Below are 25,583 nucleotides of genomic sequence, written 5' to 3'. Positions count from 1 at the left end.
TTTGATATCCAAACCCTCCACTAATTCTTATATATCTTTAATATTGTCTTCTCCCTATCTCAAATACAATTAAAGTCTAGTCTTTAAGAGTTTAAATAAATGTGACTTTCTTTCATAGGATGGAATTACATAGTGTATTATAGTACTGTTATTAAGAATAACATATTCTCTTTTTAATTTTTAGTCTATGAGCAGGAGATTAGTAATGATCTCATAAATAAAGTTTATACTAATTTTTAAAAAGAATAAACATTAGTGCTGCTTTAATAAATGTTGTCTATAAATTAGAGTTTTCTGAAAAAGTTTATGTTCCTAGGCAGGAGAAGAAGAATTTAACCAAAGCACAGTTCTTTTATTTCAAACAAGATTTTTAATGATGTTTTCCTTATTTTCTAAGTTTGAATGCCAATAAAAAAAGAGACTACTCACAACTTTTGTACAGAATTTTCAGTTTTTGTCTGTTTTATTTGATGCTGTACCAGTTCAGTTGTGTTTCTTGAGTTATCCATTCTGTATGTATTTGAAAAGACAAATGAATATAGAATTCATAGCACATAGACCCTTTCAAGCTAGATCTTCCAAAGGGACATCCTGAAAATACTCCTTGGAGTTGAGGTGACATTGTTATGTAACCTAACAATTGACGTGCTATTTAAGGCTTATAATAATTGATAATAAAAATGTGAGTAATATTTTATATAAACACTCACTTTTTTTTACAAAGGTTTTATAATCAGGTAATAATTATATAAAGAAACCTGTGTGCTTTAGCCCCAAAACCAGCTCTTATTAATAGCATCTATAGAGTTGGTAATGAATACTTAAAGTTTTATTATAAGAAGATAGTTTTAAACATAAAAGACAGGCTGTAACACATGAGAATTTCATTATGATTATCTCAAATCATACTTCACCATGATCAGAAATATTACAGTACTACTCAAATGATTAAAGAACAAAATAGTATAATATACTCTTCTTATAGCTGTCCTTGTCAATTTTGTTTTTCTAACAAAGGAAAGAGCACAAATGCTGCTAAGCCAATCATTCTGTTTACAGTACAGTTCTTTTTAAAATGGACTAGATAACAAAGGGTTAAATACTGACTTTTTACTGAGAAAGGAATGGTTAGGCAAGCAATTTATGCACAATCACTTTATGCAAAAGAAAACTACAATAGATACTTCTCTTAATCCTTATATACCAATATATTGGCAAAATTCTGTTGAAATTTTTTGTCATTTACCATGTAGGACAGATTTTTCTACACATATGGATTTTTCTACCATTATTAATAGCATTCAAGTATTCCAAATGAGAGAACTTTTGAATTTTAAATTGAGTGGACATTATTAATTATTACTTTCTGAAGTTCCCAAGTTGAACACTCATTCTGCTCAAAACACAACGAAATGTTGCAGGTTGTATTTCCCAGTACTTCACTGGGTTGTTAAATAAACTTATTGCACTGTAGAGAGATTTCTTCATCTTTGGTATTGTTGGACAGAAGTCATTTATTCCCACTTTTGCAATTGAATTAGAATGAAGGAAGATTATCTGTTATAGTAGAAAAAAAAGAGAATAGATTTAAAATACCCAGTAAATGTAAAAGAAAGATATTCTTTTATATTCTGTATTTGTTGCATTATTCATCTGTATTTTCACTTAAATGTACTTGTATATACCTATTAAGTAACATAATTATTTGAGCTCCCATACTGTAAAAGAAAGTGTTCTAGGACAGGGGTTGTGTATCACAGAATAGAGCCGTGACCCAAAGTGTGCTACCTGGTCAGCTCGCCACATTGCTTTTCCACCCCACCCTGTCTGCCTCCCCCCGCATGTACTTACTTCAAGTGGGCATGAGTGGTTCACAGTTAAAATTAAGTATTAAAAGTGAGCAGAGGAATGAAATTCAGTGCTCCATGAATTCAACTCAGTATATTAAGATGAGGAAACATTAGCTGGCACTTTTTTTGTGGTAAGGTAGAGAAGTGTAGAACTGCTTTTTTTGGTATGCAGTTTTATAGAAAATCCGTTTGTCAACGTCTTCAACACATATTTGTAATATAGCATTAATAGTTGAATCCTTTGCACTGATGAAGAAATGCCAATTTTAAAGGCTATGAAAATGTCTTTTGAATCATTACTCATAAAGAATGAGAAACTTCTGTTTCCATGATCAGCCTTTCTATTCCTTTTTGGCCTTCTGCAATAATAGAGAGATTTCTAGGAAATAAAAGTAAGCTGCTTTACTAACAGCATTTTGACAGGTTAAAAAGTAGGAGCCTTTTGCTTGCAAAGCTGAAATACTGGTTTTGACCTTTAGTCAAGACTTTGCCAGGCTGGGGATTTAGCTCAGCGGCACAGCGCCTGCCTGGCAAGCGCAAGGTCGTGAGTTCGATTCCTGGGACTGGAAAAAAAAAAAGATTTTGCCTTTATCATCCCGCAGAATCTAGGTATTCTAAAATGTTTTTGTCTGGTGATCAACTTTCCTCTGTGCTCTATCAGTTGTGGGATTCTGTGACAAATCCCTTACATGCTTCCCTTGTTGCTCAGGAACACAATAAGTATGTTTTCCATAACATGAGATTGTTGTGAGTGAAAACAGTGGGCATGAGTGTGTTTACTTTGTGGATGTTCACTGAATTGTACGCTTTTGATTTGTGGTCATCTGTGTGCTTCAGTTCATTAAAAAAGATGCTAATGAGAGTACAGAGATTATAAGAGACGATAAGCTGAGGTCTGAGCTGTACAGATCAGGGAAGGTAGGCTTGAGATAGAGTAGACCAGAATGTGCTTACAGCTGACAGATGTCCTTTGCTGCCATCAGAAACATCAGAGACCAGTAGGTTACCCCATGATCCACATCTGCACAGAGCACATGCTTTGATGGCTGTCTCCAGTGAGTGCAATGAGCAAAACTTGTTTAAAGATAAATGAGAAAGACATGTAAAGAAGCAGAGTGCTTGTTGAGTTTATAGCGTAATTTGCTACTCGGAGATGGGGCCTAGCTGGAGATAGTAGGTCACACTGGGAATGTAACCTGGAAGGCTACATTCCTGTCTCCACCTCCTTACTCTCCACCCTTCCTCCTTCCTGGAGGCCACAAGGTGAGCAGCTCTCCTCTGCTATACCTTCTACCGTGATCTTTCTGCCTTGGAGCCAGTCAGTCCATGGCCTGAAACCTCTGAGACTGTGAGCCAAAAGAAACCTTTGTCCTTGAAGTTGTATATGGCAGCAACAGAAAGATGACTAACGCAGTATTCAGTGCCTGATTTTATTCTCATGTATCTTTCATTTGGAAGATAAGGCTTTGTGTAGCAAGGGGAGCTCATGAGAAAAAAGGATTAAGATGAAGTAATACCATGCAGGGATTCTTAATCAGAGGTCCCTAAATGAGAATCAGAAAGATTGTGAAAAACCTAGAATTATGTGAAAAATATTGTTTTTATTTTATGTGACCCTGCCAGCAAGTTAAGAAATGTGAGATAAGAAAGGAAAAAGTTTCTAAGAAGGAGGAACAGCAACTAATGAAATGTAAATTTTTTTTTTCTTTTCATGGTGCTGCGGATGGAACCCAGGGCCCTCCACATTCTAGATAAGCTCTATGCTGGAGAATTATATCTCCACCCCAGTGCGAGCTTTTGATGCTCCAAATAGTGAATTCTAGTTAATTACAAGTGTTTTAAAAAGCATACCCACTGCCAACCTAGTACCATATTGACAGTGAAAATATGGATCCTGATTCTCTTGCTCTGACCTCTGAGATATGTCCAGAACAAAAGGACATCTGACCCTGCCTTAGAAACTATAGAAACCTGAAGTTAGCTATGTTGGCATCTTTGCTGTGAGTGCCTCAGCAGCTTCAGACTGAGAAGCTGGATACTGAAACCTGAGCTTCTTGGGGGAAAGCTTTTTGAACCCATTCTCCTGATGCTCTCCTATCTGGTGAAACACTTTAAGTAACTTGGGGAGTTGTGATGTCTGAATTACTCCTGAAGCTTGCTTGATCTTTGTTTGAAAAATACTAAATATGTTTTATAAAAGTGCTTGTATCGACCAGACACAAGTATGGTGTTTTACCTGGAGGTACTTCAACTCCTGTAATCCTGAAGGGATTTTTTTAAGTTTATTATTTTCCAAGTGTATTTCTCTCACACGAGGTATGTTAGCAAAACTTCCATTTTCAATATCTGCGATTCTGTTGTTTCCTAGGCCCAACCTAAAATTCATAATAAAAGGTATCAATTCTTATGCAGATGGTTAGGTTTGATAGAGTTTGCTGAAAACATCACAGTCCTACTTAGAATACAAGCCTATCCTATTTTCATGTATGGTCACAGAAAGCTGGTTCCTGGCTTTTTTTTTTTTTTTTTTTTTGAGACAGAGTCTCACTATATTGCCCAGGTTGGCCTTAAACTTACAATTCCCTGACTCACCCTCCTCAGTAACTGGGATTACAGGCATGTACCTCTGTCTCTTGTTTTCATGGCTTTAATAACCTATTTCATTATGTAACCCCATCCCCCACATATACACTTTGAATGTTATTTGTCCTAAATGCACCAAAGAGAAAATTTACAAAATATGCTTTCCTTTGCCTTTTCCATTAGCATAGGCAGTAATAACAGTGCTTCTTTCTAGTTTTTCTTTCACACTCTGTAGTAGCAACAGTAATGATCTCAGCTGGGGCTGTTATGCGCATTCTCTAAGAAGCTTCAGTAATATTTTAATCCTATGTGCTACTATTTCTAAATTAAGATTTTGCTGTGTTATATACATGTACCAACTCCCCACAGTGAATGTGATTATTATATACTACAAACATATACTAAAGATAAATTAAGACTTCGGAAACTTTCACCTTTGCAGTTCCTTGTATCGCTTAAAATCCTCATCTTCCACTGTTGAAATTTTGTTAAAATCTAAATGGAGCTCCAATAAAGTTGATGGTAAGTCTAATAATAAAAGAAAGATGTTGTTAGATCAAGTAAGGCTGTTCCTCATGACGATTTATTGTCAAGTTTTAGGTTATGGATTTAAATAATTCTTTAAGTATCTACTTCAGAAAATTTGTTACGAAAATTTTCAACCATGTACAAAATACAAATTATTGTTGTAAACTACCATGCTGTCATCCAGCTTCAACCTAGCTTCTTTTTTCCACTTTTACTTCATCTACCCCATTTATTTATTGACATATATATGTCTTTCTTTGCTGGAGTATTTAAACTCAAATCCCATACATAAATGTAATTTTACCTGTGAGTGCTTCACTATGTATCTAATTTTAATACATAAGGTCACCTTTTTCTTTTTTTTTTTTTTTTACACTAATCACCTTGCCAATATTAATGTCAACAAAATTAGCAATAATTCTTTGATATCATCTAATACTGATCTACCCTAGTTGTCTCATATAGATCATTTTATAGTTAATTTGTTTAGGTCAGGGTCCAAGTAAAGTTTACAGAATACTTTGATATTTATCTCTTTTAAAATCTTTCATTTTCTACAACATAGTCCTTCCTATTGATTTCTTTCAGGTATTGATTTGAGACTGAAGATTTGAGACATTCATTTTGTGGATTTGGCTGCCAGTGTCCAAATGATCTTATTTATCAGGATCCTAAACCCTTATTTCTTATGTCCTGGCCCTCAGATCCAAAGACAATCAGATTTAAGTAGATCACCTTTGATGGTTTTGGCATTCATTGATGGATGCTGTCTTGATCCATTCTTTAATCAGTAATCGGAAAGTGGTGACTTACTGGTCCCTTGCTTGGTTGGTTTGTTTGTTTGTGAGGTCTCCCTATGTTTTCTATGCTGGCTGTACAAGCTCCTGGGAAAAAGCAGTCCCTGTCTCAACCAGGTGTATAGGTATGGGCCACTGTGCCTGGCTTTGATGACTATCTGGATTTTGTTATTCTTTATGGCTTTAGTGGCCAGAATTCACCTCTAAATGATTTCCTCTCATAATTATTTAATTTTTTTAAATTTTTTAATTTTAAAGAGTCATAATTATTTAATTATTTACTAATATAGTTTGCATTAAAATTCTTGATTCTTTCTTTGATGCAGTGTCCAGGGGTGACCAGTGAAGGTTTTTTGTTTTTTTTGTTGTTGTTGTTTCACAATAAGCAAAGAATTTTACTCTGTCCCAGATAGTTAATCCATTGTGGTATTTATTCTTTGAATTAGTAGTAGGACTTTTATTTGTTTAATAAATTATGAAGTGATTCTGCAGTGCCCTGGCAGCTGGCAGGCGCCCAGTGAATATCCATCTTTCTCTTTTCACTGGCATATTCTGACCTCAGCCCTTTCCAGATATATGGAAGCTACAGTGGAAGAGACTGACCAGAAGACTCAATCAAACTTCATTTTGTTAGTCCTATATACGATGTATTGTCAGCCAGAGGTTTTAGGGGACTAGTTGGGAAAGCTTTCTTCTTTTCAGTTTTTGCTGCAATATTTCCTTCCTGGGTTAGTGGTAATTACTAATGAAGATAATTGAAATATCCTTATGAGTGTCAGTAGTCATCGTGGCTGAATTAATTTTGATTCCAGAGTGTACTTTGAATTTTAAAAGTAAGTAAACTCAAGAACAAGAAAATAATTCCTTAGAAACTCAGAAGTTTCTGTTTTTAAAAAATGCTTATTGAGTAGAATTATATTTATGGAGTGACTATAATAATCCCTCCAATATGTAAGACAAAAGATTCTTCCCTCAAATATCTTGTATTCTCTTTGAGATCATCATTCATACAAAAATTACTAGAAAAATCGATGGTATAGTATGCCAGTCCATTCTAACATATGAAGTCAGAGAAGAGTGGTATCTCTGGAAGAAGATGTGAAGAATTTCAGGCGCCACATGTCCCTAGAACATAGGAAAGTTAAGGGCCCAGAGAAAAGAGCAGAACACAGCTGAGAAGACTGGTATGAGCAGAGGCTGATTCTGGGGGAAGCTCAATGACTGCCAACAAATATCAGCATGCTGTTTTATATAGGAACGTCTGTTCCCACCCTATTTTCAAATGGGTGCTTCCCACCACTGCCACCACCTTCACAAAACACACACACACACACACACACACACATACACACACACACACAGTGTGATCATGTACTAAAATTTCTCAAATATTTCCCAAATGAAAAAGAAGATATTATTTCACTTTTTCTGTTAATGCTTCCTAATAAGGACTCCGGGGCAGTCTGTCCCTTCATCCACTGATAGAATTGTGACAGGCAAGCAATTAGTCATCACATCTTAGTAAGTTATAAAAACAACAACAAAAAACTGGCTTCTGAATGTCAGATATTGAAGTGGTAGTTAATATAATTTGAAAGATTTTATTCTAATTTAAATTTCTGAAGACTTAGTGTTCCTTAGGCTTTGGAAAAGATTTAAAAGCTTCATAAGACATTAAACCTAAGACATTTTTTGAAATTTAAAGAGAAATTCTAATTGAAGTGTTTTTTCAGTGAAGGACACACCACTAGTGTGAATGTAAAGAGTGGCCCTCTGATCTGTGAGCGTAAAGAATGGACTACCTCCTCCAAGTGCGGCTCCTCATACCTCTCCTGTCTTTACTTCCCTTTACTCCACTGCAGCTTCCTTTTAAGAAGGGGATTTTATATATTTAACCTATTGAATATAGTTGGGGTTTTTTGTCATTGTTCTAAGTAAAGTTAGTTCTTATAGATGTAGTTCTGGATTAATGTGTCTTTCATGTTAGAAAAATTATCTTCCCACTTTACTTTTTCTTCATCTTTCACCTAAGTGAAAGGTCACTACTTAATAATAACTTTTCTGCATCTTAAATTCTGTATGTGACATTGTTTTGTTAATCACTGGATCAGGTGAATAGTGTTTATAAGAAGTTTTTATGATAAAGTTCCTGCTTTTATTGTTGCACATTTTTATGAGCTTTTTAAAAAAGAATAAAGAACGTTAGAAATGATGCAGAATTTCACTAAACAAACGGCTTTTTAGCAGTGAAAACGTTATTAATCATGTGGGTTATTTTTGAACCAAGTAGTCATCAAAGCAGAGAAAGAGACAGACACAGAGACACCATGATCCATGGGGACAAAGAAAGGAAGATTTTGAGCATGAATTCCAAGAAAGTCATCTTCTATAGCTAGTCACCAGGCAGGGATCTTGGAAGTAACAGTTTAGAAAACTGGTCATCTTAACAAAGTTAAGAAGCCCAAACAAAGACTTCAGGGCTCCTCATGGTAAGGTTGGTGTCATGAGACATTACTTGCTATAGCCAGACACTCCTCAAATCTTTCTGTGTTTTGTCACACTGATCTCTCTTCCCCTGGGAAGAGGCTGGCTCAGAGTACCTAATGGCACATCCATTCCTGGCTGCCCCCATCTGGCCTAACTGGCTGCACCGCAGCTGTAGCAGCACAGCTGGTGATGAGGGTCAGCCCCATCTAGCTTTCTGAGGTTTTTCTCTCTATAGAATTATCCACCTCTATTGTACCTCATGGAATGACAAGTATACTTCACAGAATAACAGATGTAGATAAGTAAATGTCAGAAAAGAGAAAACAAAAAATCCATTGCTTCTTAATATTTATTCTTAAACATTTTCAGCATTTTAATGTTAATTAAAATTAGTTTAATGCTGTCAAAAGTCACTACATAAAAGGATAAACTTGAGGCTTTCTTGAGATCATACTCATAAGTGAAATAAATCAGACTCACATGTATAAATATTGTATTGTCTTCCTGGTGTGAGAAACTAAAAAAGTAAATAAGGTCCAAAATGTGCAATAGAAACTGTGAAATGGGAAGAAATTGTTCTAAAGGAAACAGGAACTAGGATGGAGGAAAGAGAAAATGAAAGAAGAGAAAAAGAAAAAAAATACAAGGTAGCTATACTACTATAGTATAGTTATAGCTATACTATAACTATAGTTATACTTTCTCCTAGTTCTTTGAAAAGGTTGTGCTAATATTGTTTGGAGAATTTTTTGTGCACATATCTTGTACTCTGAGTAACTGCTTTAAAGATAACAATATGCAATGTATCAACTATTGGTATTTTCCTATTATCTTGTTATGAAATTTTGTTTTACTTTTTTTCATAAGATAAAAAAATCATTACATATAGTTCTCTACATGTATGTGAAAAAAATGCTAAATTTCATACTCTTTTGTCCAGATACATCGATACAAAGATTTTTAATTGTAGTGGGATTCTGGCAATGCATACTGTACAGTTCACACCATTTCACTTAATAGACACTGAAAGGTGACAATTTAAAAATGACTATCTTAGAGGCTGGGGATTTAGCTCAGCGGCACAGCGCCCGCCTGGCAAGTGTGACATCTTGAGTTCGATTCCCGGTACCAGAAAAAACAAAACAAAACAAAAAACAAAAAACAAAAAAAGAAAAAGAAAATGAAAATGACTATCTTAAAGCAAATACAAACCTTTAGGAATTGAGGTTAGTTTTGCCTCAGCAATTCTCATATGGAACACTGTCACCCCTTCAAATGCCCCTTGCTCTATTCCACTATTTTCAAGAGGGTTTGCACTCATTTCTGTGGAAAAAATGACTTGATTTAGCACACATACCTTATACGGAAAGGAAACTCACTATGCAAGACACATCCTAAGAATATTTCAAGACATGTGAGTTTCATTGTTCACACTCATTTTCACTGAGTGTTTATGTTTCTATTGTTCTGTTCTCCCTCTAGTTAGCCTCTGAAAAGTATCAGTTTGTACTTTGTACAATAAGATATGTAGCAGGTTCACTTTCTCCTGTAGTAGTGACCACAATAAAAGTTTTATGGTAGTAATATTGCAGCAGAAAAAAGTCAACCTTCATATAATTAAAAATGCTTGTATTTTTTATTTTATTTCCTAAACTTTCTTTTTAATCATGTCACCTATAAATTACATGATTACCAGATTACATTGGGAAAATGCTAGTTAGAGACTATTTGGTTAAATGCCAAGTACTTAATTGAATTAAATGAATAAGTGAATGAGAATCTTGTTTAGGACATTTGGATGGATATTGTGAGGAGATGGCATAGTTATATGGTGAGTATTAGAAGTAAAATTCAGTGGGGTTTAGCACATTCACAGCAGGGTCATACATGCATGATTGTCCCAACAGGTGGCTTGTACCACCCAATGGGAATGTCCCATGCCTCCTGATGGGACAGTCATGCATGTACCACTGGTGGTTCAAGCTGGTAGGAATGTGTTAAAATATACAACAAAAAATTGCCTAGACCAGCGATCTCTTGTTTTGTTTTGGTCTTGGTTTTTTGAGTTAGAATCTCATTCTATAATTCAGGCTGGCCTTGAATTCACTGTGTACCTTAGGCTGGCCTCAAACTCATAGCAATCCTCCTCCCGCAGCCTCCTGAGTGCTGGGGTTACTGGTGTGTACCACCATGCCCATCTTAGATCACTGATCTTAAAAAAATTAACCAAATGTAAGGTTTACATTTCATATACTATCTGAATGAATTTCATACGTTATATTTGAATATTTAAACATCAAAAATACCATCCTTAAATAACAATAACATAGATTTATTAATTAGGATCCAGTTCCAAAAATAAAAATCACACTAGATATTTCAAAAGAGACTTTCAAGAAGACACAGTATTAAAGACCGTATTTTCTTTAAGTGCTATGAATTTTGTTTACATTTTAATTGATTTACAAATGGTTTATTGAAGCAAAAATTCAAACATTAATTTTGGAAATTATCCTTATAAATTAACAATGGTAATAAAGTCTTGTACATTTGCTTGTTGATTTTAATTTCAAGATGTCCCATTCATTTGAAAAACTTACCCAACACATGCAAAGCATTCATTCCTTTGAATGTATCCTTTTGTATTTTCTTAACTTTATTATCATGGATTCTAAGTTCTGCTAATGCTTTGGGAAGATTAAGTGGTATTTCAGTTAGTTGATTGTGGGATAAATACAGCCTTCGCAGCTTCTTTGTAGTTTGAAAGGTTTTAGGGTGAATTTTTGTTAGCTTGTTGTTGTTGAGAATCAGAGCCTGCATAAAACATAGCAAGTTACATAATATTAGGAAATGGGTTTGATTTACTGATATTCCACAATAATTAATCATGGAAATAATATGACATGTCGTTTGTGTAATTAACCATATAAAAATTTCCTAATGCATTCTAAGCTTTAACAAAATCAGTATTACCGTAAACATTTTAGGTTTTTTGTTTTTGTTTTTGTTTTTGTTTTTTTATTGGTTTGGTTTTTCTCCGGTACCGGGAACCGAACTCATGACCTTGCGCTTGCCAGGCAGGCGCTTTTGCCGCTGAGCTAAATCCCCAGCCCCTTACCGTAAACATTTTAAATGCACTGCTGAGTTGGAGCAGTGTAAATCTTTAATGATTGGTTTTGTGTCTTTAGTTTAGATACATACTCATCTTTTTTATCTTTGAGTGGGTGGTACATTCACATGGTTAAGATTTCAACCATTACTCAACTCCTCATGGAAGTGACCAATGGTATATTACCTTTTCTTAAAACAAATTTATTATACAATAATATATACCTATTATGCTTATTGCATACCAAATGTGTTTTCATAGGATTTTATATACTTTGAAAGCCTCACTTCTTTCTTGTGTAGTACTGTTTATCATTTCTCCCAGAATACAGGCCTGTTAGGAAAATGCCATACAAAGCACCTTCTGTGTTCTGGCATATTTTCAGGCACTGGGGAGATAATAATGGATCCAGACAAATACTCCCACACCTTCTCAGTTCTATGGATATTTCTTATGGCTATAGGACAGTACCCTCAGAGAAAATCTCACCAGAGAGTGAAGTGCTTTTAGCAGAGACCAACTTCTTTGTAATATGTCTCAAGGCTCATGGCTACCATGTGACCATTCATCTTGGTCTACTGGGACTATAAGAATCTGCGATATTAAATTTTCAGACCCAAACCGAGAAAGTTCTGGTCCATCTGGGTCTCAGTCACTCTCATAACCATTTTTATTGCAAAATAATGTAGCTCACTCCTTTTCTCATTGTCAGCTGGTGCGGAATGAATTTTCAGTATTTACCAAGGATGATGGCAAGATACTTAGCAATTTTAAGAGCTTTTTGTCCCTCTAATAATTCGCACTATCTGAATTCTTTAAGGAGCAGGTCAGGATTCAATTCTCTTGTTAACTTTGTCCAAAATTCTGTTCTACAGCAATATTTCTTTTCAAACTGATTTAACATGCCATATTGGTATTTCTCACAGTTGTTGTTTTTCTGTAGCAGAAATACACACTCTGGCTGCCCAGTACACTTGGATTAGCACATTTGCTCTTCACTCTCTTTCCTCACTTTCCTTCTAGACATACTGCTACTATGAAAAGCTTCTTTCACCTGAGGAACTTTAAGTCTAGTAAAAAAGGGAAAATGACATCTTGTTGCCAGCTGTCAAAATAAACTCCTTTCTGAGTGATGCCAACTGCCAGCATGTTCTCCTTTAGTTAATTACACTGAAAATAAAGGCGGGTTCATAATTTGATAGGACAAAAAGATGTTTGTGAATTTTGCCTCTATCACATAACATTAGCAGAAATTATTGTTCTCCTTTGAATAATGCACAGATGGATGCAGTGAAGAAAAATGTCTTGCCTGCCATCACCCTGCAAGTGATGGTCTGAGATACCCTGGCCAGAACAAGCATGTGCCTCAGTGAGATCCAGCCACAGTACACACGGCTTTGGTCAGTTTTTGTTTGTTTTTTTTTTTTTTGCTTTTTTTTCCCCTGGCTAAGACATGCTGTTGGGATGGCTAAAGATGCATAAAAGGAAGATAAGTGGTAAAACAAGAGCAAAGATTTTTATGCAGTGCTATTAAGTGCTGCCCTGGCACAGTAGGTTGGCAGAGTAACACCAGGGCAGCTGTACTCTGGTTTGGCTTTTATATGAGGAATTGGCTATCACAGAGCCCTAAATTCATCCTTTTAAAAATGTGGTTCTTTGCAAGGACAGAAGAAAAGTGTGTGCATTAGTAGGACAGCAGGTCTTGATGAATGTGTCTGTATAGCCGTGAGAAGTGAGCTAAGAGGCCTGGGAGTGTTCTTGGATCTCTCTCCCTCTCTAAATGTATCATCCTTTGTGTGCGAGCCCTACTGCTGAGTAAGCAGCTGAAACATAACAGATTGATAGAAAGTCTGAAACATTTTGATTCTCTTTTAAAATGGGCCTCATAAGTGATACTAAATAAATGTCTTGTAGTTATGCAATATATCTACAGTTCAAGTATAAGAATGTACTTTAATAATTACTTTACACCCAGGCACAGTGTCATATGCCTATAGCCCAAGCTACTCACGAGGCTAAGCTAGGAGGATAAGTTGAACCTATAAGTTTGAGGCTAACTTGGGTCACACAGGGAGACTTGCCTCAAAATAAAGTGCTTTACATTAGCACTTTGGGTCACTCTGCTCATTAACAGCCTGGAGGTCCCTGTAATTGCTGAGCATCTTTCATGCATTTGCCTATTTAATCTTGTACCCACTCTATGAGATCTATGCTATCATTATACCCCTTTTAAAGCTGAGGAAAGTAAGGCTGTTCCCCATTGTGAAATACCTGGTAGTCAGGATTTGAGAGCCCAGGTCTACCTGACTCCAGAATATTCATCCTGAAATACAATGCCATATAAAATTTGACTGAGAGTATTGAAGAAGCCTAAGAATGCTCCTGAAACCTTTTAGATTCTCATTTCCCAGTCAATAGTAGGAATACATGTGGACCTAGTCTCTGTAATAATTCTAAACTATAATAAAATTATGATATGACAAATTAATTTAAAACCTTTTTATGGCTCTGGTACTAAGTATGACATTAGCTGTTAATCTTGTGATTGTTTAAATTGAATGTGGTTTGAAGAACTGGTAAGAAACTCTGTTTCTAACTTTTCTCTTAAAATTACGCACATATCTATGTGCATGTACACACTCACATACATTTTTTATTTTCAACCCCTAATGGTATAATAATGCCTCACAGTTCCCCAAAAGTGTGTGTGCTCTGGAGTTAGTGGGGTAAGCTCAGTAAACCCTTGCTGGGATCTACTGTGTTAATGCTGATTATCTTAATAGATAAGTAAACTATCACTTTGAAAATAAATGTATACTCTTCTAGAGTTGCTTTAAATATATATATATGTCCTAGACCAGTGGTGTCGAACATATGGCACACTTTTTGTTTTTCTTTTAAAACAAAAGATTTAATGTAGGAGTTGTTTTTTTAAACTAAAACCTCAGTATTCGTGTTTAATTGCAGTGTTGCCACTTGGCAATAAATAAATGGGTTTGGGATTACAGTTTGGGCACTTGGTGTCTAAAACATCACTGCTCTATGCTAATGATTGCTATAAATGTTTTCTTGTTTAATTTGCTATATAGTGAGTTTGTTTATTTTAAAAATAAAAGGAGGAAAACATTAACAGACAACTTTTATAAAATAACAAAAGAACAGTACAGACAATACAGAGTTACAAAGTGGTAGGAAATTAACAATGCTTGTTGTATTACATATTGATATCTTCACAATGGTTTCTCATGAAAACAGAGACATGCAATATTGATCAATCAAGGACTCATTGACAGTTTCTTTCAGCAAAGAAATAGAAGACAGTAGAACAACTATGTTAACTATCCTGTATATACATACATACAAAATTTCTCCTTCATTCCCTTCTCTTTTCCCACACCCCAGTTGCCCTTTACCCTTGAGTGTTTTCCCATCATTTCACAATGTCTATCATGCCTCCTACTTTAAATTAAATTAACTCTTCCAGGTTTTACACTAGTGAAACAGTGCGGTGCTTGCATTATATAGTGACTTTTGATACCTGATTATATTTAAACCCATTAAGGACCATTAAAATCTCAGCCTATTGTCTTTAACCTGGCTATTATTCAATAAACATCAAATGAATTAAATTATTAATTGGATAAATTCTATAATTTTTAATCAACCAGAACATCACTGAATGCAAGGATTTTGTCATACTTCACCTATAGAAAAGTAGACTTGTTTATACTAAAACAATATAATCATTTTAGCAATGATAGATTTTCACTAAACATTTGAAAATAAAAGTATATATTCTTACATAAAGTGAAGTCAGTCCTTTAAAGTCATTTTCTTTGATTTCTTTAATTTTGTTGTTTTGAAGGTCAACCATTCGCGTATCAAATGGAATGTTGCTTGGAACCGAGGTCAGACCTGAGAAATAAACATTACAGACACTAGAGAATTCTGCAGAAGCCTCGATTGCTAATATGGTAGATATCCACAGTTATATGCTACAGAGTTGTACTGAAGTTGAGATTACTAATATCATAGAGATATACACTCTAAAATCCATGGTTTTCACTAACAGAGGACTTGATAGTTGTTACAGATGACACAAACATTATTTTTAGAAAAGTCTCAGGACCATTCAAGTAACTCTTTTATTTTTACAAGGAATCTGTAAAATACCACTCCACAGTGAAATAATGGGGTAAGATGGGGCCTAAAGAGCTGACAGACAGCTAAAGCACAGTTTATGTGATGCACTTTTGGTTGAAGAATACCAGCTTTGTATGCAGCTGTTTAGACTGTAGTAGTGAGAAGTGGAAACATATGGGTCTTGATGATTTTTAAGGAGACTCAAAATGTAGACATTGTACTTAGAAAATAGATAAATTACTCTCATGTATATTATCAAAAACTTTATCCATTTCCTGTAAGTAATCAACCCTCATTTATTCATAAGTTTTTTGATTTATAAGTATTTATTCCTGCATTACTCTTTATTAGCATCTGAAAGAAAGAAATGTTCTATCTGACAGCTCCACTGTTTCCCTGTGTTCTGAGTTTTTGGAATAAACATGGATGCACTTTGCAGTTTAATGTAGTCTCCACTTAAATATGTATGTACGTGTATATGTGGTGGTGCTGCAAATGCAGCTCAAGGCCTCAAGCATGCATTCTACCTCTGCCCTCTTATTTTTCTTATAATAAGCCAGTTCCATTTTGTAGACTGACCTTGAACCTGCTATCCTCCCACCTCAGCCTTGAATACCTGGGACTACAGGCGTGCACCAGCTTCCACATAAACGTTTAAATAAAAAAAGTATTATACAATCAATGAGAATGATTTTTAAACTTAGTGATGACTTTTCCCATTTTAATTTTGTCAGAATAGCAGTTTTTTGATTAAAACAAAATTGATTTATGCTCTTACCTAGATCAGAACAGTGTACAACTCGTGAGTAACATTGGCATCCAAATGGACATGTTGGAAACAGATCAAATGGGGAAAATGGATATACTGGCTCTTTTGTTGGAAAAAGAGAGTTGTCGTCATCATTATCATCCTCATCATCTGTGTCTTCCATATCCTTCAGCATTAAATTCTTCAGTGTGATGTGTGAAGGGCTAAAGAAGGGTTTGGCAGAACACACAGCCAAGAGCACTAAGAGCACATATTCTTTCATGCTGTCTTGTGTAGAAGACTGATCTAGGACTAAGCAGACATTGAGTATTAAGTTAGAGTTTAAACAGATATAATTTCTGCAGCTATACATTTCTCAGTGCTGGCAAGAGTACAATGTAATGGCATTCTTACCCATTCATAGGTAGTTGAGGAGTAAACTTACAATTTTTTTTTTTTTGACAAGCAATTCAGTATAGTATGCATTGAGAGTTTTAAAAATATCTTTATATTTTCACTAATTCTACTTTTTGGAATCTAGTCTCAGGAAATAATTCTAAGTGCACAAAGACATTCATCACAAAATTATATATACTAGAAAAAATTACAAATAATTCCAGTAATTAAAGTGGGATAGGGGGCTGGGGATTTAGTTTAGCAGCACAGCACCTGCCTGGCAAGTGCAAGGTTGTGAGTTTGATTCCTGGCACTGGGAAAACAAAAAAACAAACAAACAAACAAAAAAATAAAGTGGAATAGGAAGATAAAATAGGATGTATTTGCTCCATGAAATACTTTGGATCCCAAAAATCTGCTTGCAAAAATATTTAAAAATAGACAATATTATTTTTGTGCAATAAAAATTATATGTAAAAATATCAGTCCCTGTTAGAAAAGTACAAAAAAGGCACAAGTATGGGTGGGGGTTTTTTGTTTGTTTTTTGTTTATTTATTTATTTTTCCCGGTATCGGGAATTGAACTCACGACCTCGTGCTTGCCAGGCAGGCGCTGTACCGCTGAGCTAAATCCCCAGCCCAAGGCACAAGTATGCTTGATTAATGATAAACTTTAGTGGTGGAATCTATGGATGACTTGTGTTTTTTCCCTTTAATTTTACAATGGGTAATAACTTTATAAACAGTAAATTTAACTTTTTCTAAAAACAGATTATCAGATTTAACCCTTTTGCTAAGTCCTTTCATTGCCTTAGTATCTATGAGCCTTTAAAAGGAATATCCTTGGCACCCCTGAGATGACATGCAAATTTTTCTTAGCTTAGCTCTCCTTGCCCTCTACATTCTCACACTTATTGTTGGTCACCTTTTCCACAATGTCCCTGGGATCTTTTTCCTTCTAATCTGTTCTGCTGTCTAATATCTGATCCAAACTATCTTATGTCCAGACTATTCTATTTTTGTTCATTTTCTACAACCTCTGATTGTGTGCTTGTGATGGAGCTGGGTTGTTTTTACTTATTTGTTTGTTTGTTTGAAGATTCCACAAAACTGGAATATACTAATGAAAATCTTCAGAGTACAGATTCCTTGCCATCTGATGACTGGTATTCCTACATGTATATTTACATAGCATAGTTTCTTAATTATCACCTGTGCAACTTATACTTTCTGAGAAATTTTCAAAAACTAAAAATATTGTGAAATCCAAAATTGTCATATCCTAGAGCTATCTGTTGGTTAGAACAAGTCCTGGCAGGAGAGCATCTGTACATTGCCACAGCAGAGGATTCCCCAGAATGTCCTACAGTCTCAGTCACCTAACAGTGCGCTAGGACTGCGTTACTGAAGTAACTGAGTGAGTTACCACCAGTGACTGAGAGAGACTTCTAACCAGTCAGAGCTGGGCCAGTTCCAGGAAGATCTACCTTCAGTTATCTTGGTTGGTAACTATTTCCCAGAAATCTGCTTGAGCATCTCTACAGGCATGGTTTTTCCTTGATTTAAGAATAAGAAAGAAATCAGACCTGCATGTGCAAACACTGTATTGTCTTCCTAGTATAAGAACCTGAAAGAGTAAATAAACTGAAAGGTACAATAGATATTGTGAAAGGGAAAGAAACTATTTAATAGAAAAGAACAACTGGGATGAGGGGAAGAAGAAAAGAAAGAAAGAAGGAAGGGAAATAATACACACACACACACACAATAATTGTACTACTAATTTCTATTGGTTTATTGAAAGGAACAGTTAATGTTTAATGGTTTGATCAATCTTGCATACCTATATCTGATAATCTGAGCAACTACTTTGAAGATAACAATAAGTAATACGGCAATCAGTGTTGATTTCCTATCATCTTGTTTTCAAATTTTGTATTTTTATAGTTTTTGTGTTTTGTTTTTGTCTTTGTTTTTGTTCTTTTCTCTTTAAAATAAAAAAATAAATAAATGGGTGGATGAATTAAAGTACAAATTTATATATCACGTGTCTGTTTTAATCACCAGAACACTGTTAGAAAATCCTACCTTTAGTTATTAACCTAATAATTACTTTATGTAATGTTTTATACACTCTAAAATTCTGAGTGGTGATTTGCCCACTGGGGAGCTGGCTAGCACTGGCAAAATATGTCTGGTGTCTCTGTCATAGGAAAGAGATTACAGGATATATATAAAAATGAGGAAAACTTTTTATATTTTAATAATCTTATCCTGAATCCTGTTTTAAAACCAACCCTATCCTCCCACCTCTGTCTCCTTTCTGGAATTGTTACCTCAGAACTTATTCTGGATGGGGAGGGCATGGAGTGAAATGAATGTGTGCCAACATCAGTCTGCCAACAGAATCATTTCACAGGTTTATGCATGCAAGTGAGAGCTTGTGCTGAGATTAATTCCCTGGTGGTGAAAATTACCTGCTGTGGTGACTGCTTTCCTGTGGCTGCTGTAGGGCCTCCCTACTGGTCATTCTGGAAATTGTGATATAGGTCCTGGTGAAGGTCACTTGGACTTCACTTTCAGTATTTCTTTGTTCCTGTCTCTGCTTCTCAGCTGCCTATTTCCTTTAAGTCATTATGCTTTTTGACCTCAGATGCTCTCTGTGGTCCAGGCTCCCTAGTGTTTAGTACCCAGCTTTTATTCAATCTCCAAAATACTCATTCTCTAGAAACTCAGTTCTTGGTCCTTAGCTGAATCACAGCTTATTCCTGATTACGGTTTATTCTTTAATGTTTATAAATTTTAGCTCTTTCTTCCAGGGTACACAGTTATACTTGACCTTGGCTATGAGACACAAGATTAGTGTCATTTGAGGTCCTATCTCTGGCTTAGTTTGAGGTTGCTGGAGTTACTCAACGAGCATTTCTTAAGCACCCACTGTGCCCAGGTATGATGTTGGGATGCTGAATAGTGGGGCAGAGCACATCTCCTTCCCCTTCCTCTGCTCTCTTCCACCTCCATACTCAAAGCATGTCCACAACCCCTAGTCAGCCCCTCTCAGGTAACTATGGGATTGTTAAAGTTAACATTTGAATGTCAGGTATATTGGTAGGGAAACTAAGAATAGAAAAGCCTAAATTAGTAAATAGAATAGTAAAAGACAATGTCAACTGTATATATTGACTCTATAAGTGAGGTGATTTTGACACTAGATGTGGGTCTCCAAAGCTTTGAAAGTAATGTTCTTTACCAGGTGCCTCTTTTCTCTTTATAACCCTTACTCACTGTAGACCACTAGAATTAGACATCTATAAAATCATACATGAATATGAAAAGTAGGGGCTGGGGATTTAGCTCAGCGGCACAGTGCCTGCCTGGCAAGTGCAAGGTCCTGAGTTCTGTTCCTGGTACTGGAAGAAAAACAAAAATAAAAACAAAAAAAAATATGAAAAGTATAGAGTATACAATACCCAGGATGAAGAATGGTCAAATTTTGAGTAAAACATTTTTTTCTTTTTGTGCCTAGTTTTTAAAATTATGTTGCTTGCTGGTGATATAGTTCAGCAGCACAGTGCCTGCCTAGCAAGTGCAAGGTCCTGAGTTCGATTCCCAGTACCAAAAAAAAATTATGTTGCTTTAACATATTTTAAATATCAGTCTGCCAACAGAATCTTCCTTACATCGGTCCTACATATGTATTTCGGCCTTTTCCTACCCCTTCCTTAGCATTAGACCACTGTCACAAATGTTAGATCTAAAGGTTTCTAGTGTAAACTATCCTTGTTTATCTGCCCTAAATTTAAACAAAAACACCTATGCAGGAAAGTATTTTGGAGTGTACAGTTTCTTGAGGACTAGCCCCATTTTTAGATCTATAGGAAGTGCAGATTTTAATGATTTTTTTTCAATTTGTTGGTTAAGTGTTTTTTCATAGAAGTTTTGAGTTGTATGGGCTTTAACTCTGTGGTGTAGAACAGAAAAAAACTAACAAACACATAATGTACCTGAAATACAGAACTAAGAAAGAACTATGGAACTTAAAAAAAATTATGTGTAACAATGGCAATGTGTTAAAGAGTTCCAAAGTGGATGCCAAAAACACATGTTGGTTTCCTTGTGGCCTGGCAGCTGGAGTGAGGGCTGGCTTTGCTGCTGTGCATGCCACATGCTGAGTCCCACAAGATTTGTTCAGCCTTGTTGCTTCAGTGATTGAGGAGTGGCTCCCCTAGTGCTGTCTGGAGGTTTAGGCTGTGGAGCAGTTCAGGTGTGAGAAGCAGAATGTGGAGCAGAGAGGATAATGAGAAGATACAAACAGAACAGTGCTTCTCTTCCACATCTTACCAGCCCACTGCGGGTCCCTAGTACATGTAGCAGGATCCCTCCATTTCTCTATCTTCTTAGGCTGACAAATTTCATGAAAGCCTCCCTGCCTTTATTCAAAGCTGAAGTAAGATGAAAATGGGAAACCGAGACTTCTGCCTGCTAGCTTTAGGATAGGGCAGCGCTGCAGTTGCTGATCAGTGGAGGGTAGATGGGCTGTTCCCTGTGACAGCTGGGCCTGCTAGTTAGTTGAAAGCCCTTGCTGGTGGTGAAGGTTGCAGAACATTTTGGCCTGCCATTCTTCTATAGCTCTGATGAAAGTACTCATGGGAAACATACCATTTCAAGGCCTCATTGTACACTGTCACCCAACTGTGGCTGCTAGAAAAGTCTTCATTTGGGGACTGAAAGAGTCAAGCCAACCTTGGTTCCTTGAGGACTTGATCATTCACACTCTGTCTGGCATGGCTGGGTCTCTGCCACAGCTTGGTAAGCCCCATTGTAGGCCTATGCCTCTCCCTGTTGCTGCAGTTGTTTTCTAAGAGATAGACTAGAATGTTTAGAAGGGAACACTACATAGCAGTGCTTTCTCTTACTATGCAGTAAGAATAGAGAGAATATGTATTATTAACTATTTGTTATTTTAGAGGATAGATCTTTCCATTTTATTTTAAAATTTGACTTTAATATGGTTCATGCTCAATTTTATTAGTTTTGGCAGCATTTAGACTGTGCTATTTTTAAAACTTTAAAAAATATTTATGTCTTGTTCTGAGGAAGGCTCAATATTTCCCTGATTTAGAAGTTTTGCCAGTGTTTTCTGCTTATAGAAAGCTCTGGATTTTGGAATCAAGTTTCTCTTAATCAGAAGACTATTTGGAATATTATTCCAGGGCTGCTGCTGTTACTAATAAATCATGGCCCATTAAAGTGAAGAGAGGCCCCTGAAACATTCCTCCCAGGGTGCTCTCTCTTTATAGAGGAAGAAGCAAAGGCTTCAGGCCACCAGAACTCCCTGGAGCAGCAGAGCTGAAGCAGCTTTCTTTCTCCTTCCTGGTGCTGCTGTTCCCTGTGCTTATAGCCTCTATTAATGGATCTTCATCTCCTAGTTATGTCTTGATAATAAACAGACTTTCCTCTGGATGAGACAGCCAGGTTTTCATAAATGTTCATAACAGGATTTGATGTAGCTAAGTATATAAGCTTCCCTTTTACCACTTAAGTAGTTCACAAACTTGGAATGGAAAATTTGTCTAAGTGAAATGGTATTTCCTCTCAGACTATATTAGGTAAATAAGTCACTGCGCTTTTAAAGTCCTGATTTAAAGGTCCACATGGCAACTTTTCCTTTTGCCTTGAATGCGGGTACTGCTTGCAGGGTTCACTGTGTAAATGTGACAGCATATGCTCCACATGTCTCACAGGAAGCATGCAGACTACATGCGGGTACAATCAAGGCACACCCTTGTAAGGTATCAAGTTAAAAGTCCAAGCATGCATTTGGAAACTTATTTGCAGTACGATTTGTTCATGGACACTGATACTTTTAAAACAACACTTTGTTTAGAGAATAATTAATTTTACCTTAGAAGTGTAGATAACATTCTGATTAAAGAACTTTGGTATGCTTTTCCTTATATACTGGGGATTTTCTTCACCATTTAAAAAAAATCTGTCTAGCAACCTAGCTTTTAAAAAACAAAAAACTGGGGTTTCTGACTTTATATTTCCTGCAATGCCTTAACACTTGTGTTTGTAAAGTTAGTCAATTTTGTCTCAAACCTCAGATCAGGTATTAGAATATTCAATTTGAATATAATGGTTAAATGAAACAGGAGACTGCATAATCTCCTTTCTTCCCACTACCACACTGTATTGCTTAATGCCAAAAACTAAAAACATCAAGCTGCTTTTATGTGACTGTGGACTTGATGATTTCTCCCCCTCTCTCTCTGTCCGTCTCTCTCTCTCTCTCTCCCCTCATCTTCTGAATAATGGGAAGTAAAACTACTTTATTTTTAGAATGATAAAACCCCTCAGGTTCTTTATGACTCAGTCTCAACAGCATGTGGCTGCCTTTTGCCTGCCACACCTCTGAACAGATGAACATGAAGAATGCTATGCTCTGTTGTGATTACTGGAGAATAGACTACTGAATACATTGCTTAATTCTTTAATGCAAGATTTAGTAAAAATTTTACTTTGGAAAAGGATAGAGGAAATATTTCAGTGTGTTAAATTCTGACTGTATTTTATTAAAAGAAACTCCTAATCTTTCACATGGAATATGGAACTGGTTAAATTTTTTCTTGGAATTAGGTTGATTTCTATTTTAACTGTCTAGTACCATTTCATTGCCTAAGTAAATTTATCGGGAAAAAATACATTCAAATTTGTAAGTGAAAATGACATTTGGATAATACAGATATTTTAAAAATACATTAGAAAATATCATAGCTTTAGACCTTGAAAGAAATATTGTTTCATTTAATATATTTGTAACACTCTAGATTTCATTATCAGTACTTTTTAATGTTATTTTCCTAGAAGAACATCTCTATCAAATTTTAAAAATCAATCATGTTAACATTTCTAATAAAGCATAACAGATTTTCACTTAGCTTTTTAAAAAGCACATAATTATATTTAAAATTTATTAGCTACAAAGCATAAAACTAGAGTAATTTTAGCTGCAAATTTAGGTTTATATTTAAATATTGATTTTTTAGAAACTATAGAGAAAAGCTTTAAATTTTACCATATTATTTACAAACATTTATTAATCATTTTAGTGTCTCCTTAGTATTGACTATAAAGGAATTGTACACTGGTACATGTAAGAAAAACATGAAAACATACCTTGTCAGAAGAGAGTAGTTCTCTTGAAAGTAGAATTTATCCACCCTGTACTACTTGTCTATAAGGTAAATGTTCTCAGATAACGTTTAAGAAACAGAGATGAAAAAGTGCCTCATTTATAAGAAAAAACACCCTTCAACACAGCCCCTTGTGTGGCTGCACCCTGGGTGACACTGGAATAAACTGCTTCCACAGATTAGTCCATGTTAGTACTGAGGAGCAAGATTAAAACTTGTTACTGCTCATATGTTTTCCATCACTGTTTGTACCGTAGCCAAAACTTCTAGCTAAACTCTAGACGTCTACTGGAAGATTTGGAAGGAAAAAGAGGAGTTTAATAATGCATGGCAACTGGCCATTAAAATTGTAGTTAGAAACACTCAAGAAGTACCTGATTTGAAAAAAAAATACTTTATGAAATTTGTAAGTGAATAAACACTTATAAATAAATTACAATTTCAGAAGTCACCCTGAATAGACTCATAAAATATTTATCACTCTTGGTGCAGAATCCCAACAGTATAGAAGTATAAGCCCAAACTCTAATGTACCTAAGAAAGGAACCATGCTTTTATTGTCTCCTTATGACCAAAGCTATGACATTAAGCATCTCTAAAGATTTTTTTTGCAAAAGCTCTTAACTCTGCCATAGGCATATCAGTGGAACTGTAGACCAGACCCTAAAAGCTGCTCCCTGGGCACAGCATGTGGTGTGGTGTAAACACACATATGCAGCCAGGTGACTCCTTCCAGTATTTGTGCGGCTTTCCCACTGTAAGAGAGTCTTGGCTGTGCCTTCACTGCTATTGAGGAGACCTGAGAGCAGAGAAAATACCATTGTTTGAGACAAGAATCATTATTTGTGTCCCATTTTCCGCTCACTTCAAGAGATTGCCTAATTCCCCACATCCACTGAGACATAATCATGAGTCTTTGTTCCTAAAGTAATACAAATTTGTATTACTTTAGGAACAAAGACTCACCAGTGTGGGTGACCCCAGTAGATCACCTGATTGTTCTGTGGATTTGGAGCCAGCCTATTTCCAAAGAGCATTTTTGTGTGTTAGCAGAACTTGATCTCTCCTTTTATAAAGAATCTGTTGTCCCCATTCTCAAGAGTCGCACAGTTACACCCATAGAGACAATACTTGTGTCACATATGTGCAGGCAGCTAGCCATATGTTCATCTTCCCCACACATAAATAAAACAGTTGTCCCTGGGCCTTGAATCTGATCATAAGTGTCACCTCAGCACTCCTGTACTGCCAGCCCTCAACATAGCTCAGGTGCTACTTCAGCCTCTAGCACCTGAGGGGATGGCAGCTGTCCTGTTTGGGTCAGAATGCTCTTATTCTCATTTATTATGTTATATTTTAGCTACAGTGTATCTGTTAACTTGATGAATTGGGAACATGGTGGAAGTGTGAACTGGATTGTATTAATCCTTATGCCCACAGCATCCAACATCTGCCTGATTCCATCACAGGGAACTCTTGAGTAAAATTCGGTTTGTCCTACACAATATTTTGCTTTTTAACTTTTTTTTCAAGTGCATATTACAAAGGTAAAAACATACCATAATGTTACAAATTAGTGAATTCTCACTAGCTCATCCATGATTAAGAAATCCCAGCAGTTCCCCAATCCTTCCTTATCATTCTTAGGGAAGCTACTGTCTGACTTCAGCACAATAGATTGTTCCCTGAACCTTTTTTAAATTTCATATAAATGGAATTATACTGTCACCTCTGTCTTGTGTCTCA

The 25,583-nt window shown here is 35.8% G+C and overlaps 2 protein-coding genes across 4 annotated transcripts in view; one reads left to right on the top strand and one right to left on the bottom strand.

The window, feature by feature from the left end:
• Cenpp (centromere protein P) overlaps positions 1-25,583 on the top strand; it is a 228,091-nt gene that overhangs the window by 102,200 nt on the left and 100,308 nt on the right. The gene's annotated exons all lie outside the window — the stretch shown is intronic.
• Aspn (asporin) lies at positions 433-24,074 on the bottom strand. The gene is made up of 8 exons (XM_005408906.2): positions 23,821-24,074; positions 16,276-16,557; positions 15,157-15,269; positions 10,846-11,059; positions 9,458-9,568; positions 4,868-4,961; positions 4,087-4,225; positions 433-1,557 (listed from the first exon to the last, which is right to left on the bottom strand). The coding sequence occupies exons 2-8, from the start codon at positions 16,526-16,528 to the stop codon at positions 1,360-1,362; spliced, it is 1,122 nt and encodes a 373-aa protein (XP_005408963.1). The 5' UTR covers positions 16,529-16,557; positions 23,821-24,074; the 3' UTR covers positions 433-1,359.

This window comes from Chinchilla lanigera, unplaced genomic scaffold (genome assembly GCF_000276665.1).
Source record: "Chinchilla lanigera isolate Chin_1 unplaced genomic scaffold, ChiLan1.0 scaffold00114, whole genome shotgun sequence".
Lineage (NCBI taxonomy): Eukaryota > Metazoa > Chordata > Mammalia > Rodentia > Chinchillidae > Chinchilla > Chinchilla lanigera.
The sequence above is the reverse complement of the archived record's forward strand: the minus strand, read 5'-3'. Positions and strand labels throughout refer to the sequence as shown.

Excerpts from the sequence above, each read along its gene's own strand:
- Aspn (XM_005408906.2), bottom strand. The coding sequence starts at position 16,528 with ATGAAAGAATATGTGCTCTTAGTGCTCTTGGCTGTGTGTTCTGCCAAA. Across the intron at positions 9,569-10,845 it reads GAATGCTTTGCATGTGTTGG|AAATGAGTGCAAACCCTCTT; the intron begins GTAAGTTTTTCA and ends TTTTTTCCACAG. Across the intron at positions 4,226-4,867 it reads CGATACAAGGAACTGCAAAG|GTTGGGCCTAGGAAACAACA; the intron begins GTGAAAGTTTCC and ends TATGAATTTTAG.